This window comes from Oratosquilla oratoria, chromosome 44, assembly GCF_046742065.1.
Source record: "Oratosquilla oratoria isolate Oo_2021 chromosome 44, ASM4674206v1, whole genome shotgun sequence".
Lineage (NCBI taxonomy): Eukaryota > Metazoa > Arthropoda > Malacostraca > Stomatopoda > Squillidae > Oratosquilla > Oratosquilla oratoria.
In genome coordinates this window covers 29,820,875-29,837,823 of record NC_134820.1, presented here as the reverse complement: position 1 = coordinate 29,837,823, position 16,949 = coordinate 29,820,875, and the positions used below count along the sequence as shown (strand labels likewise).

General features: G+C 40.0%; 1 protein-coding gene across 9 annotated transcripts in view; it reads left to right on the top strand.

The window, feature by feature from the left end:
• Window positions 1-16,949, top strand: part of LOC143022423 (uncharacterized) — a 64,324-nt gene that overhangs the window by 13,221 nt on the left and 34,154 nt on the right. For 7 of the 9 annotated variants that reach the window (XR_012966048.1, XM_076180627.1, XM_076180626.1 and 4 more), the window contains one exon: window positions 15,265-16,488. Coding sequence is in view for 8 of the 9 variants with exons in the window: in XM_076180627.1 (XP_076036742.1) it covers window positions 15,265-16,488 (1,224 nt within the window). In the remaining variant the exon portion in view is untranslated. Of the gene's footprint in view, window positions 1-3,795; window positions 4,009-15,264; window positions 16,489-16,949 lie in introns of those variants that run through there. The other 2 variants (XM_076180629.1, XM_076180628.1) reach the window with 2 other exon arrangements.

Sequence of the window (16,949 nt, the reverse complement as noted above, 5' to 3'; positions counted from 1 at the left end):
AACCAAATCAACATCATCATCCATCATCCTCTTCATCCACCATCATCCATCATCCTCTTCATCCACCATCATCCATCATCCTCTTCATCCACCATCATCCTCTTCATCCACCATCATCCTCTTCATCCACCATCATCCTCTTCATCCACCATCATCCTCTTCATCCACCATCATCCTCTTCATCCACCATCATCCTCTTCATCCACCATCATCCTCTTCATCCACCATCATAATCGTCATCCACCATCATAATCGTCATCCACCATCATTATCATCGTCATCCACCATCATCATCGTCATCCACCATCATCATCGTCATCCACCATCATCATCGTCATCCACCATCATCATCATCATCATCATCCATCATCATCCATCATCATCATCATCATCATCATCATCATCATCCATCATCATCATCCACCATCATCCACCATCATCATCATCATCATCATCCACCATCATTATCATCATAACACCACCATCAGGCACTTGGATATATATATATATATATAATATATATATAATATATATATATATAATATATATATATATATATATAATATATATATTATATACATATCCATATATATATATACATATATATATATATATATATATATATATATATATATAAAATATACTTTTTTCCTGATTCTTACTTTTAAATTGGGATGTGTCATATGCATCGGAGCATCTTAAAGGGTTCAAAATACAGTGAATGTCATCTGCATAAGAGATTTCTACTTCTGGTGTGTGGGTATATTGTCCATGTATAGATTGAAGACTGTAGGGAATAGGATGGAGCCCTGAGGGACTCCGTTCCTAAAGTTTCTGGTGTGAGATGATTGACCATTATGTGACGCACATTTCTACTTCTCTAATAATTGGCCAGCCATATTTTGGTATTGTTGTATGTGTCTGTTATATATATTATTTGTGAGATTGTGTGGGGGGATGCCATCATAAGTTTTTCTAATGTTTAATATTATAAGAAGTGTTCTGTGTAGAGGCCTATCAGAATTGATGCCATTAAAATCTTTGTGAAAAATCAATTGGAAGAATGTATCTGGAGTGCACTTGTCTAAAACCATATGGTTTGGCAAGGGGAATATGTGATGTGACGAGTTGTAAGATGGTGCATTCTATGACTGGAGGGGATGCTGAGAAGTAGGATTGGGCAGAATGATGCTGGAACTGTTTGGTTTTTGTTAGGTTTGGAGATTGTAATGATTTTCCCATACTTCCAGATGTTGGATATGTTGTAATGTGAATAGCTGTAGTTTACAATGTTGGCAAGTGCATGTATTACAAGTGGTCCTAGGTGTGTTAGGTGAATGTTACTTTCTGGGCCACAAGCAGGTGAGTGCCTGAGGTTATGGATTATATGCTTTGTCTGGTTGTCTATGAAGGGTGTGTTGTCCGAGTCTGTATTTTTATTTATTTATTTATTTATTTATTTTTTCGTGATGCATCATTTGCCAGGGTGAGGGATGAGATAACTTGTCTGTGCAAAATGATCTATGAGAATGTTTGTCTGTTTAAGTGTAAGGTAACATGTTCTTGTGGTGATGCTGTGTGAGATCTTGGTGTGTTACTGTTGGATATTGTAATGCAGTTGAGTGTCGTGTACAATTTTATGGTGCTTGAACTAATTATAAAAGGTAAAGATTATTCCCATCTGTTTGAGAAAAATAAACTTGTAACTGAGCAGGGTTAAGCAAGCATAAGCATTAAAAATTATTATGTACCATATGAGTTCAGAACGGCTCACCCCCTTCTCATGATCCTTGATAAGGGACAGCAAATATTTGGAGGTCCAGTTTCCCATGTATATCTTGGTTTACAATGTGAGATATCAGAAATAATTTGAGGGCACAAAGTTGTGCGATTTATCCTTTGACTTCAGCTGGGTTTAGTGTATAGTTGGACAAGTTATTATTATTATTATTTGTTTAGAGATAAGTTATTACAATGACCCAATTATTAGGGTACTGATTTTAGTCCTACATGAACTTCATAAGCCTTGACTTGTCATGTTGAAAACATAGAGCAGGATCCCTAGTCTCATCAATCTTTCCCACTTAGTCACCTTTTATGGCATGTACGGTAAACACTGGCAGAGTTCCCCCAGCACCACCATCACCACCACTGGGGGGATCCAGAAGAGGTTTTCACAGAAGTGACAAAGGAGAGATTCGAAGGAATGTCATTAAGGAGGGACAGCTTAGGGACTTTCTATAAGCATTCCTCTGTGAGTAGAGATTTTAATTCTTAACTCTTAATGTAGACTAATGATGTGTAGCTCTGGTCCAATACAGGCCTCAAAACATTGGCTGCATGTTTCCATGCAGTTAGTACCCCAGTATAGTTACACTTTACAAAGGAAAAAGGGACAAATATGATGGGAGATGTCTTAAAGTAAATATAGATAGCAGTAAGGTAATGAAATGTACAAGATTGCAGTGAATTGGAGGCAAATATTAAAGAAAAGAGGTTAGAGAAGGTGGATACTTTGAAGTATTTTGGGTCACATTTAGCATAGACTGGAGGAGTGAGGGTGTAATTAAACTAGAGTGAGGAAAGTGAGTAAATATCATGGAGGAACGAAAATCATAAACGATCATAAAAATGGTTATATAGGAAGGATTATACAAAGAGGTAATTATGCCCACGACACCATAGTGCAGAAACTTAGAATGTAAGGGAGGTAGAAAGGAGAAATTTAAATGTCTTTGGGAAATATGGTTGGGGTTTCAAGGATGTATAAAGTAAAAGAGGTGAAGAGGAGAGCAGGGGTTGAAAGGGAACTGGCAGATAGTGTTGATCAAAGAATACTGGGATTGTTCAGATACATGTAAAGAAGAGCGAAGAAAGATGAGGAAAAAGGTTGCAGAAAGCAGAGAAGGGTGATGTGGATTTGAGAGGAAGACTGAGAATGAGATGGATAGATGAGGGTGAAGGGGGCCTTAAGTAAAATGGAGAGTATCAGCTGAGCAAGGAAGAGATTGATGAGTGATTTTGAATGGATGATAAACTGACATGGCCTGAAGTGATTTCTCCTCATCTTCTCTATTTATATACGAGGGGATGAGGATGAATGGTTGTTATGTAAAATAAAGCGAGTGGTGGGGGTAAACTGGCTTTAACTGTCGGGCCCTGCTATGAATGTGCTTTGTCTTGATGCCTTGTCTCTGACCCAGGCAGTAAGCAGGGATGGCTCTTCATGCACAAGGAGCTAAGATAAAAGAGGAAACAAATGCTTGGAGGTTGCATGCATGTCATGGCTACCTCCCATACAGGGGTGACTATGTCATTTGGAATATACAGATGATTATTATCATTATTACATGCAACCCAAGACCTTTTACCCCCTATAACCATGGTGGGTGATTTAAAGCCTACACCCATCCCACATTTGTCCAAAACCCGTTCATCACCTTTCCCATTGTAGCTTCTTGTGGATAAAGGGTCATCGGTGACCCCAAACCACACTGCTCGGGTCAAAGACGGCACAGCAAGAAGGCATCTCCGTAGGGTTTGAAAACCAAAGCTGGTTTATTTTCACCCCACCTCTCATCCAATCAAGAAAATTACAGACCTGATAAGAACATCCCCACAGGCAGTGTCATTTCTTCGTCCATTTATACAAGTCTCTTTTCACTCCTATCTCTTGCAGTCTGTCTTCCTTGCTTGACAGATATTCCTCTTGTTTCCAATGCTCTCTACCTTATCTGTCCATCTTATTCTCAGTCTTCCTCTTGAGTTCACTTCATTCACTTTTGCTTTCCGCAGGGGAAAGCAGGGCTGCTGGGTTGCACCTGCAAGATGCTGCCCTGTTAACCAGGAAGAAAGCAGAAGATGGATGGTAGACCCCAATCTTCAGTGACTTGGTGACTGCAGGCTGCAAAGCAACACAAAAATCCCAGTACATAGCCTCCTGATCAGGCCCAGAAACTCATTGTTTGACTTCTCCAACTATCTCCCCATCTTTTATTCCTCTTATAGGTGAAGACACACAAGCCACCACAGGTCCATACCTATGCCCAGCATGTACAGAACCATTAAACTTTTCACCAATAGCCATTAGATGCAGCATATGCCACTTGTTTCCACCTCACAGTCACTATACTAAGAATTATAGGTGCATCCATCACACAACAACACCCCCTCAAAAATGCACAAACACAAAACCGTACCCAAAACATAGTACAATCAGTCAGTTGCCCATGCTATCGCTTGCGGAAAACTTGTGGCCTTCAGGTAACCGACAACAGCTTCCAGGCGGGACCAATCACTCTGTTGCCCCTGGTCTCTAATGGAGAAGACTGACAGCCTCCAAGAAACTGGCAAGAGCCTCAGGATGGGACCATAAGTCACTTAGGGAAGAGATATTATGTTGTCTGGATTGTTAATGTGGTGCATTGTAATACGAGGTGTTCTGTCTGTGGTGGTTGCATTTGGGGCAGTTTGACTATAGCCAGGCCTATTCTGTCTCGGTACTGTCTTAATGGTGGAGAGTGTTCGAGTGCAGGCAGTGTGGTTCTTGTCTGGTGTGGGTGTGTTTTCACTGTGGGGCTTGTATATTGAGGTTGTTGTTTGGGAATCGAATTTGGTGGTCTGTCTTGAAGGGCTTGTTTAGTTATCTGGGTGTGGGGGATTGTTTCCGCATGGTTTGGGTGTTGGGTTGTGGTGATGTTTGAGAACTGTACTGCAGTTTTTTTCTCTTCTCTCTTTCTCTCTCAGCAAATGTTAAACCCAGAATTTTTTAGTTCCTTTCCAAAGGAAGGGTTTGGCAATTTACGTTTTTCATCATCATCGTCATCATCATCACAGAGTTGTCTGGAGTGAGAAGGTTTTTTTTTGTTAATTTCTAGAGTGAAGTTTCCATTCAATTATTTCTGAGGTATTGTTTCAGGTTGTTCAAGTATATTATTATTTATGCTGTTTTGTATTTACTGTGGTGGGTTATTATTGTCACATCTGCATACAAGATAACATTGATTTTTAGTTTTGTGTCAGGAGCTAATCATTTGTGAAAAGGTTGAACAGTAAGGGTGGAAAAATTGCACCTTAAGGGGCTCCATTGTATAGACATTTTGTGCCATATGGTTGTGTTGGAATACTCTGCATGTCTTCTTGCATGTTGATTAACCACTTCTTTGTCATTGTTATGAATATGTATGTATTGATCTTTTTGGACAGTATATATCTGGAGACCTTGTCGGAACCCTTCTTTATATCAATAGCTACCATATTTGTTTTTATAAATATGGTAACTATTGGTATAAACAAGGAGGTGTCAGGAGGTGCTAAGATAAGAGGGAGGGAAGAGGGTAGAGGGGAGTGGAGTATGTAGGGGATGGAATGGGTGGGAGTGGTTTCTATGCCTTTGTTTTTGGCTACCTCCCATGTAAGGGGAAAAAAAGCCTTTGGTATATGTATGTACCATATTTGTTCTTTCTGGTGGATCAGTGCTGGTAGAGTGGCCCTCTTTGAAACCATGTTGAGTTGAAGTAGTTATTTCTGTTCTGATTCCTGATGCAACTAACCTTTCAACTTCAGGATTTTGGATAGTAGTGATATTGGTCTGTGTGATGCTGCGTCCATTGGCAATTTGCTTGGTTTCCAGATTGGTATTATGTGAGTTCTTTTCCAGGGGTTAAGTTTGTTGTTCATTCAGGAATAGTTGAAAATAAGGTATGATTTTGAGCTCTCCTCCTCCTCCTCCTCCTCCTCCTCCTCCTCCTCCTCCTCCTCCTCCTCCTCCTCCTCCTCCTCCTCCTCCTCCTCCTCCTCCTCCTCCTCCTCCTCCTCCTCCTCCTCCTTCTCCTCCAGATAATTAGTATAGTGTTTATACAGGAGTAGTTGAAAATATGATATAATTTTGAGCTCTTCTCCAGATTATTGGTGTTTTTTACCTAGTAGTTGAAAATGTGGTATAATTTAGAGATATTTTCCAGATAATTAATATGTTGTTTGTCCAGTAATAGTTGAAAATATCAGTGAAGGTCATATGGCATTTTGGGCCCAGGTGTTTGAAGTGGACTTTTGAAATCTTGTCTTGTCTTTCCATGTTCATTGGTTCTTCTATATCTTTATAATGGGAAGGGGATGTGACTTCATTATGAGGTTTGATTTTATGCATTTGTTTAATTATTTTCCGGTTTTCTGGTGTAGCGGGCTTGAAGTTAGTTCTGGAGAAGTGTTAATGATGTCAGTGCTGTTTAGGTGTTGGTATGTTGTCCTGGTTGCTCTAGATGGTGAATGGGTGGGGAGGCAGGTATTTTTTATTATTATTATTATTTTTATTATTATTATTATTATTATTGCTGTTCAAATTTCAACATTGTCACTATTTCCATTTATTTTCTTATTTTTTTTATTCATTTATTTATTTTTCGTTAATTTGTTATTGTTTATCTACTTTAGTTCTTTTCCTTGTTTTGTGAAGTTAATTCTTTAATTTATTTATTTATTTTATTTATTTTTACAAGAGGCTAATTCATGTGAAGTTGGGGTTGGATTTTATTCTGAAACCTCTTGATATGGTTCATACAGGCTTTATGGTATTTACTATGTTATATACAGCTTTATCCAGGGGAGGTAATTATTCTATTTGCAAGACTTTAATCTCTCTCACTATCTTTTTAAGTATTTCTGCCAGACAATCCCACCAGATAATCTTTAACACAACCAGTATCACCTGACATAACAGTGGGTTCACCCAAACCACATGGGGAAACCATATCACACAATTATTTCCCAATTAAAAATTACCATAGAACTGGAAGAGAAGATCCCATGACAAAGATACATTTCATGTTGAGAAAGGACGGGAGAGTACAGAAGACGGGGGTGAATGGAGAATATATGGATGATGTGATGCATGAGGTGGAATGGGCAGGGGGATGGTGGGGTGAGGTAGTATGTGTGAGCAAAATTTGATGCAGCCCGAAGGGATTTCTCCCTGTCTTCTCCTTTTATGCATGGGGGGACGGAGAGGGGGGTCGCCGATTTAATGAAGCGGCCTTGCTGTGGATGTGCTGTGTCTTGCGACACTGCTTCTGACCCAGGGCAGTGGACAAGGTGCAGGGATGACCCGTCATCCAAGAGGTGCTAAGATGAGAGGGAGGGTGGAGGGGTGTGGAGTGTATTCAGGGATGGAATGGGTGGAAATGATTTTATGCCTTTTCCTTTTTGGCTACCTCCCTTGTAAGGGGAAAAAGCCTTGGTATATGTATGTATGTACAATGGAGGTAGCCAAAGTCACCCATTTTTCTTCATTTTCTTTAACCATCTCCAATCCCCAGCTTATTACCCTTGCATTTACATCTCACACCACCGCATCTATGTATAAATTGAACAGTCATGGCGACACAACTCAGCCCTGGGAAAGTCCCACCTTTACCTCACACCATTTCTAATTCTAACCATGCTTTACTACTCTCCTGAAAACTCTTAACTGCTCTTAACAGCTTTCCTCCTATCCCATATATCTGCAATACCTCCCACAGGACTTTTTCCCACCATACCAGTGAGCTAGTCCAGTCAAAAGGCATACAACTGCTCCCACCCATCTCGTTCCCATCCACCACCCTTTCTCCCTCTCATCTTAGCCTGCACACAGGTATTCTACTTCATTTCTGTTCCCATATTTAGAAACTATTACTAATATCCTTTCATATGCTTTTCTGTGTTTTGGTAATTTGATTTGAGGTTCATGTCTACCTTGAAAGTTTCTCAAAAGGATTCAACCTGTCCCATTTGGACTTGTTTAAGAGCAGTGATGAAGTTTCGTATGTTTGGATGCAACATTTTCTTTCTACCCCCAATGTTTGTTGCCTCTGCATGGTTCTTGCTCAAAGCTCCTTTTTACCTTGTCCATCCATCTCATCTTCGTTCATCACCTCAAGGTCATTCCATCCAACTTTGCTCTCAACACATATTTTTGTTATCTTTTTTTGCATATTCTATCTTTTGGCTTAAAATGGTATATTGAATACCAACAAAAACCATATTTTAGGTTTTATTGTAACCTATCACTTAACGCTGCAGTGTGACACAAACAACTTCCTAGCCTAGACAGATTCTCATTCAACCTAACCTGCTTCCCTAGGTCCAATAGAGACCCCTATAGGGATGCATTGGAACTAGTTCCCTTTTGGTATCTATTACATAATTACATTTAAATGTTGACAAGTATACTACATGCTAAAATTGATTGATACAGAAATATTTTACATAGATTTGAATATGGCTTAAATACTAACAATGATAATGGCAATAAAAATAATAACTATGTTAAGGCAAGAATATTTGTTTGTGTCCCTGATTCTAAATTTAGATAATGTTTTGGTGGCTTGTAGGGCATCACTGTATGGTATGTGCAAGCCTATGTGGTATGTAACAGGTCACAGTCAGTTATCAGGAGCGGACTTCAGTGACAGTTAATTAGAAACATATTGAAATGAAATACAACAGTAGAGTGTACAACCAAAAGAGTTTGACAGGAAGCTTAATGTAACAAGGGAATGATGTACAAAAAAAGCGAACACAGGGAAATGTTATTCAAGTCTAATGAGAAGTGAGGAAGTTGATGATATTTTGGACCTTGTGAATTAAGATCAGTGAAGGGTGGCAGGACTTCTTAGGTCATAATAGGACACTAGAGGGGTGTTAGGAAGGGGTTTAAAACAAGGGAATGATGTACATAAGAAGAGAACATGGGGAAATGTTACTCAAGTCTAATGAGCAGTGAGGAAGTTGATGATATTTTGGACCTTGTGAATTAAGGTGAAGGGTGGCATGGCTTCTTAGGTCATAACAGGAGACTAGAGGGGTGGTGGGGAGGTGCTGTGAAGGAGAGTGAGATATCTCTGGGGAAGGGGGAAATGGGGTTATCAGGTCAAGGCCATGGGGGAACTACTTAAAGGTGGTCATGGTGCAGTATAATTTAAATACAAATTGCACGCTCTGACTTGTTTATCTGATTCTTTCCTAGTTCTGTAGGGATCAAGAAATTAGGAGAAAGTTTAGAAGTAGGAATAAGATTGAGGGAATATACAATGTCTCCTCTGTCAGTAACAAAATCTTTCACTGATTTGTTGTGAAGAGAGGCCATATCTTTGGAGAGGGTAAGGTTTTTGTGAATTGTTTGGAAAAGCGCTAAAATTTGCTCATTTGACTTTTACATAATTATTGAAATTGTAAATAGGTCCTCTCTGAAGCAAGGAGGTTATATGGAAGGCTTTAGTCTGAGCCAAAGGACAAAATGGGGTGATTCCAGTATTGACATGTTTATGTCACAATTAAGGGAAACTTAATCATGGGAACATGTTTATCCCAAGAACGATGGTGTGAGGCAAGATGAAGTATATTAACGCGTTTTCTATTTGGGCACTCAACAAGACCATTTGAACTGAAGTGGTACGAGAGAATATTGCAATTAGTGATATTAAAAGATTGGCATATATTGTAGAGAACGTTGTTGTTGAATTCTGTTCCATTGGCAGAAAGAAGAGTCTTATGAATGGTGAACGGACAAATCAGTCAAGAATCTGTGTAATGTGTTGTGTTGTTTTGGCTATGGAGACAAAGCAGTATTTGTTTCTATCTGGGGTATCGATGACTACAGTATCAAAGGGCTTAGAAGGCAGTGGATAAGTTTAAATGGGCATGGCCATGAATATGACCTTTATAGGAAATACAGGGGTGACATGCATCTATTTTTCCACATGAAGTATCCTCGAGTAAGGACATGAGGCCTGGCTATAGTGGTGTAGCTGGAAATGTAGTACCTATAGAAATCTGAGATTCCTATAAAGGAGTGGATGTGTTCTACTGATGTGTACAGAAAGTGCAGAAACAAGATCCCTGGCTAATTGTTTATACTGAAAATGGCCTGTGAGAGTACTATATGCAATGAGAGGTTAGGATTCAGGAGCAAGGGGGATTTGAAAATATCCCAACACAAGGTCGAGAATGGTAAACAGCATTATTTTTACCTGCTGAGTGAAGGTCTTGTAAGACTGGGATTGGGTGATGATCAGGGAGAGTTGATTATGTCTTGTGCAATCATGTCTGGAGTGAGTTTGTTTACAACAGTGTAAGCCATTCTGTATGCAAGGATATGGCACAGAGATTCTCCAGGGAGTAATAATGTGCTTGAATTTATTGCAGAGAGAGCTGTCTTGTGCATCAGTGAAATATAGTGAATTTAAATGTGATGTAACAGTGGTTCTTGTGGGGGAAGCACATCAGGAGAGGTGGTACAAATGAGAACAGGAAGTAACTGGTCATCCATGATTGTAATACAAGAAGAGTATACTAGAAAACCACACAAGTTTGTATTTGTACTAAGGAAAAATACCATCAAAACAACAATGTAACATCATTAACAAACAATTCTCCAAAACAAGATTCAATCCTACTATTATAGAAAATAGGAAAATTGCACAATCAATAAGAAAAATAAAAATAAACACAGATACCACTCCTCCCTTTTCCAACAAAGATGAGGAATGGGGAATGAAAAAGAAAGTTAAAAACCTCTATGCTGAAGGCCAAGATAAGATTGCAGACATCCATCTAAAACACCTCAACCCAAATTTAATAAAACTGGCATATTTTACCACTTTTTGTGATTTTGTTGAACATCTTCAATTCCCTTTTTCAGAGGAGGCTGTGATGGTGTCTCTGTGTGGAGGACTTTAAAACAAAGCTTTTGATGTATGCCTTTACCACGAAATTGTTTGTTAGTTAGCATTTTAACTACCTTCATTTAGATCTTCAGCACAAGGGGTGACACTAATCCAATAGTCCCGTGACCATCCCATATACCACTTTTGGTCATACAGTAAAATTCCAGCTATATGGAAAAGGGCTCTCATAATACCCATTCTAAAATGAACTACCTGCTTACAGAGCTGCTCATAAACATCACTCAACAAATGCTGGAAGGATTCAGCTAAAAAGCTTCGGCAGAGAAAAATGATTTTGGTAGCTGTAGACATAAACAAGACATTTGATGAGGTTCCTTAATATATACTGTTGAAACAAATATACATACATATATGTATATTCTGTTTCAACAGTATATATTGGGGAACCTCATCAAATGTCTTGTTAATTAAAGACAGATATTCACATCAATGACAAGAAACTGCTTCTGACCCAGGGCAGTGGGTGGAATACAGGGAAGACCCGTCATCCATGAGGAGCTAATTTGAGAGGGAGGAAAGGGTGGTGGATGGGAGTTGGTACTTGCCTTTTGACTTGGCTACCTCTCTTGTAAAGGGGAAAAAGTCCTTGATGTACAGATAGACTTATTAGGAGGTAGACAGTACAGAGATCACCCAAAATAGCAAAATATTTTATGACTGAAAAACTGTACAACGAGTTCCCCGGTGAACAGTATTTTATCACTTAATGTTAACTTCATCATAAGCAATCTCAACAGCAGATATAGAACACAACACCATTTCATTCACCAGCAAGGATGACCTAGTGATAACCCAGCATAGTAACTACAAAGTAGCTAAAAACACTTGGGCTTATTGAAACGAACTAGACCAATGTATTAGAAATAATGAAATGGAAACCTCTCCCAAAGGGGAGGAAAATATGAATGAATGAATAGATCAGTAAAATATCCAAACCCATCCATCAGAAAAGAACCCTAAAATCCAAGGCCTTGTTTGGTGTTTGTATGACATGCATGGTGTTTGTATGGCCTGCATATCAAAGATTTGACAGTAAAGTTCAATAAGAAACCTAAAATCAATTGCAAACATGGGCTTTGTACAGCAGAAAGATCACTATGTTTCCACAGCTAAGTTTCCAAAAATTGGCAAAATAAATGTACACTTTACAAACTATACCAAATAAAACATTGAGAATATTTGCAAGATGCACCAAAATCACCCAAATAGAATGCCTGAACTTAGATACCAAAATCCTCAGTCCGACTTATCCATTTCATTACATCACAGAAGTACAACCAGCAGCATACTATCTATATATCAAGGGCCCTTGTCCATATAAGGGGGAGAGCCAGCCAAGGTATACACCCACTCCAATCCCATTCACCACCCATTACTTTCTGTCTCGTCTTGCACTGCACGGATGAAGGGTCATCCCTGTCTTCTGTCCACTACATGGGAAAGAAACAGTACTGGTAGATCCAAAGCTGGGCTGTTTCATTTACGTGGCAATCTACCCTTCTCGTCCCCTCGTACAGAAAATAGATAAGGGGAGAAATCCCTTTGGACCACATCATATCGTCCATGCACAAGCATTCTCCACTTGTACTAATCCCGTGCCTTCTTCCTTCTCAGCTCAACAGACATTACTCTCTTGCTCGACACCCTTTTCACTACATCCATCCATCTCATCCTCAGTTGTCCCATCCACCTGTGCTATCCAGACTCTCTTTGCTAATCTTTGTTCATTCAATTCACGTGTCCAAATCATCTTGATAATCTTTTGATGATGATGATATGGTTTAACGTCACACACACCCCCCATTGGGAGGCTAGGACGGTGCCCCTCACAGAGGGCTTTGTAGCATGGAATTTAATGAACCATGCCCTTGGTTCAACTTTGCCGTTGGCAGGATTCGAACCGCCCTCACCTCGACCTTCACCCCAAGTAACGATGCCCTAACCCGCTCAGCCAGCTCCCTTTCTACCACTGCTCTCATCACCTCATCATTTCCCCTTTTTTCCGGCCTTTCAACCCCCAATATATTTCTCGGACACATTTAAACTTGTTTCTGGTTCTTTTAAATTCCAAGTCTCCCCCCCATTCATTGTCATAAGAACAACCACCCTTTCACATAATCTTTTTGCATCAATTCCCAGATGCCTATTTCTTTTCAATCCCCTTCAAGATATTTACTTGGTCCTCTCACTCAGCAGGTCACCTCCATACTCGCATCTCGCATCACCACAAATACTTAAAAATATCCACTTTCCTTCAGCTTCTCTTCTCTAAGACTTGCTTCCAACTTACTGCAACCTTCTCTCCTTGTACATCTAACCACCTTGCTTTTACTCACATTTACTTTTAACTTCCTGTCTTGTACCTTCCCATTGACGGATCTGATTGGTCCTTGAGCAGCTCGTTAATATCATTGAGAGTCGTATTGTTGAAGCCATCTCCTAGTAATTTTGCCTTATCTACTGCAGAGTGGTGGATTTTGTCCGGAGAGAAACTCATATAATTATGGGCCACTTCTGGCCACAATTTTTCCAGCAAGTGTTCAAAATTTCTTTCTAAATCTTCTGTATAGCTATCAGAATATTTTGCAGACATGTTGCAATGGTGTACTCATGCCAGTATGCCTTCAGTGAGAAGTTTTTATCTAAGTCCATTACCTTGACTAGGTGCTACAGGACATTTTGTGTATACAGTGCCTTAGTGCACATATAATGCATTTGTCCATGGGTTGTATCAGCAGGAAGAACCCTATATTTATGACCTCCGGCATTATCCGTTAGCAACAGCACTTTGAATTGGACCCCCAATATGTACATTGTATTTAATCAAAAGTTATATACTGTATATAGATTCAAACAAATTTAGTGATGATACTACTGCGTAAATATGCTTCTCTCATTTTCAGTTATAAAACTACTCGGTATATTGTTAACATAGAACAAGGTAAAAGTTTTAATGCTCCAATACATACCCTTATATTCTGCATCAAATTTATTTTTATTACTGATATGAGAAATATATGGATAGTCTAGCATTTGCAGCATAGGGAATATTAACTATTCAAATTATCTTATGTTACCACTCCAGAATAGCATCCATATGAGGGTTGTTGTTGTTGTCGTTCCCTAGACTGTCTGAGCAGTCCTGTCTCCCCAAGGAATGCCACAGCTGAAACTGGGTTTTCCCACAAATCCTTTATAGAGTATGTTGTGTTGTTTGCGTGCATGATTGTGTATAATGCAGTCTTCCATTATGTGTTGTATAGTATGGGGTGAAGTGTTACATCCTGGGCAGCTGTTCACAATGCGGTCATCCAGCCTCTTCTGGTAGCTTAGAAGTGCTGGGTGGTGGCCACACCGCAGTCTGGCCAGGTGAACTCTGTCCTTTCATGGGAGAGAGGATTCAGAAGGGTGGATATCAGGGGGTCTGGCATGCAGCAGTGTTGTCTTTCAGTGTGTTAATGGAGCGGTGAGTGATATGATTATGAATATGTTTCCGGAGGCTGGTATTTTGTGGTTGTGGAGGAAGAGAAGAGAGTATCTGTGTGTGATACAGGTCTTTGGGTGTTGTTTTAATGTTTCTTGGTGTGTGTGAATGTTCTGCTATGTAGTGTAGCGGGTGTGATGCATTTGTGGTGGCTGCAGCAAGTGTTTGTGTGCCTCTCATGTCGAGGTGGTCCTTGACTTTGAGGACTTTTTAGTTTCATTTGCTTCCTTTAGATCTCGTTTGGAGGAATGGGGACCCAATGGACATTACCAGAGGACATGGACCATTGTCAGTAATTCGCCACAGGGACATTTGGGGCTCTTGGTGTATCCCCATTTGTGTTGATTTTCTTTTGTTTTGCCCATCTTTTGTATTCCTTAAATAAGGATGTGATGTATCACACCCTTAGCCAAGGAATATAAAAATCTTGGAAAGTGTGGGGCATGGAGAAGATCAAAGTAAGTTCTAGGGTTTACTGACAGGAGATTTTGTAACTTGTTATATTTTCACTTAGAATACAGTAGTATATTGGGATGAAATGGGAGTGGATTTATGCCTTTGGCTACCTCCCTTGTAAAAGGGAAAAGCCCTTGGTTATGTATGTAAGGAAGAGAAACCTTTTTTGAGGTCTTCAGAAAAAGGTCATCGATGTTGGATATATATGTCTGTGTGTGTGTGTATGTATGTGTGTGTATATATATATATATATATATATATATATATATATATGTATGTATGTATGTATGTATATGTATGCATACATTCTAGCATCTATGTGTTAGGGTATCCAACACATCTACCAGCACTGAATTGGCCTGGCTACAGAAACAAACTACCCCAAATGCAACCATCACAGACAGTACAATAAATACCTTATACTACACCAGCCCACTGTAGCTGTACCCAGACAACAATAACAACACAATATTTCCTTGAGTAACTTGTGGACTAATCTGGTGGTTGTTGTCGGTTACCTGGGAGCTGCGAGTCTCCTGCAAGAGATACCTGGGGCAGTAGATTGATTGATTGATTGATTTTGTTTATTTTTCATTGCAGGCATTGCAGCGTGCAGGTGGACAGCAAATGATCACTTATTATTTCAACCGAGACAAGAATGGCAAAGACAAAGAGAAGGAAGACTCCATGTTACCTAAGAAGACTGAAGAGAAAAGAACAGGAGCGTTAGACGAGGAGAGCCAACGTGGAAGATTTGGTTGGTCGAGCATACATGCAGTCCACATTCCTTACTTGTTCCGTGGAGAGGATAAATACTGTGCAGTCAGGATGGTTGAGGCCAAGCTGTTGAACAAGTACCTTAGTTACCTTCCCCCAGAAATCACGACTTGCATACATGTAAGAAGTTATTTTATCACTGACCCAGAAGCTAAACTTTTGAACGAGATAAACATGAAGCACTGTGAACTTCAGTTTGGGCGTGATCTTTTTTCTACCAAAGATCTGGTAGTGAGACTACGTGATGCAAGGTGTTTTTATAAGTTCCTAGATACGTGCTTTAAGAAACTCGTACAGAAATCTCCCGAACAGAGTGAATACTGTGGATTTGTGCGTATTAATGGCGAAAGCGTTGTTCCATACACTGTCAAGGATGGAGTTAAATATGTACCCCTGTTCTATTTCGAAGGTGAAACGGACACCTTGAAACTAAAAGCGGAAAAAATTGACAACTGGGAACTTGCGTACCTGAAATTTTGTTGCAAGGTTCAAGGCATACGAAATGAGCTTTTTGCAAGTGAAACTTGTGCAGTGGTAAGTCTTGAAGATGTGAAGCAGTATTTTCCAAAAGGAACACAATTTGAAGACTGGTGGCCCCAAAAGACGGCTGAGCCCATGCGTGTGGCGAGCCAAGGGACGGCCAGACCTGGTGGGAATTGGACACAGCGTCCAGGGATTACTGTTCAGCCCAACCACCACCATTCGTCATCTTCCTCCTCATCTTCCTCAGTTCCAGCCAGTACGAATGCTGGGCTGTCCTCGGCAGCCCAAGTTTCCATGACCAAATCTTCATCATTACCCAAAGCTGCCAGCACTGTAGTATCCAACACAGCCTCTTCTCCCATCAGCAGCAGCTACAGTAACCTGAACACCCTGAATCAACTCAACATCTATAGCCAGTGGGCATCATTGTTGAATGGGCAGGCAGCTGCTGCGGCAGCAGCGATGGGGTCCAGCTCGAGTATGCAGGCCTTCCTGACTGGACTTTCACAGGATCAAATGCGAAGACTTGGCTCAACCGCAAACCCTCTGCTTGACAACAATATGGTGAGTTTAATATTGGGCTGTGGGTAAGGGATGATGGGGTTAGGGAGTGATTATGTATGAACAATATGTTGACACGGCTTTAAGGGTTTTTCCCCTGTTTTCTCTTTTTCTCCATGAAGGGGTGGGGGGGTCACCAATTAAATTAAGTGGCCTTGCTGTGTCTTGCTGCATTGCTTCTGACCCAGGCAATAGGTGGGATGCAGGGATGACCTGTTATCCAGGAAGAGCCAAGATGAGAGAAAGGGAGAGATGGGTGGTGAATGGGAGTGGAGTGGATGGGGATGAAATAGGTGATGGTAGAATTATGCCTTTTGATTTTGGCTACCTCCCTTGTAATGGGGAAAAAGCCTTTGGTATATGTATGTATGTAATTTTGGCCTGTATGAAAGAAATGTTTTTAAAAAGTAACTAATTTTTATTATGTGGTTATGACAAAAGAATTAATTTTTTTTACATAGTTA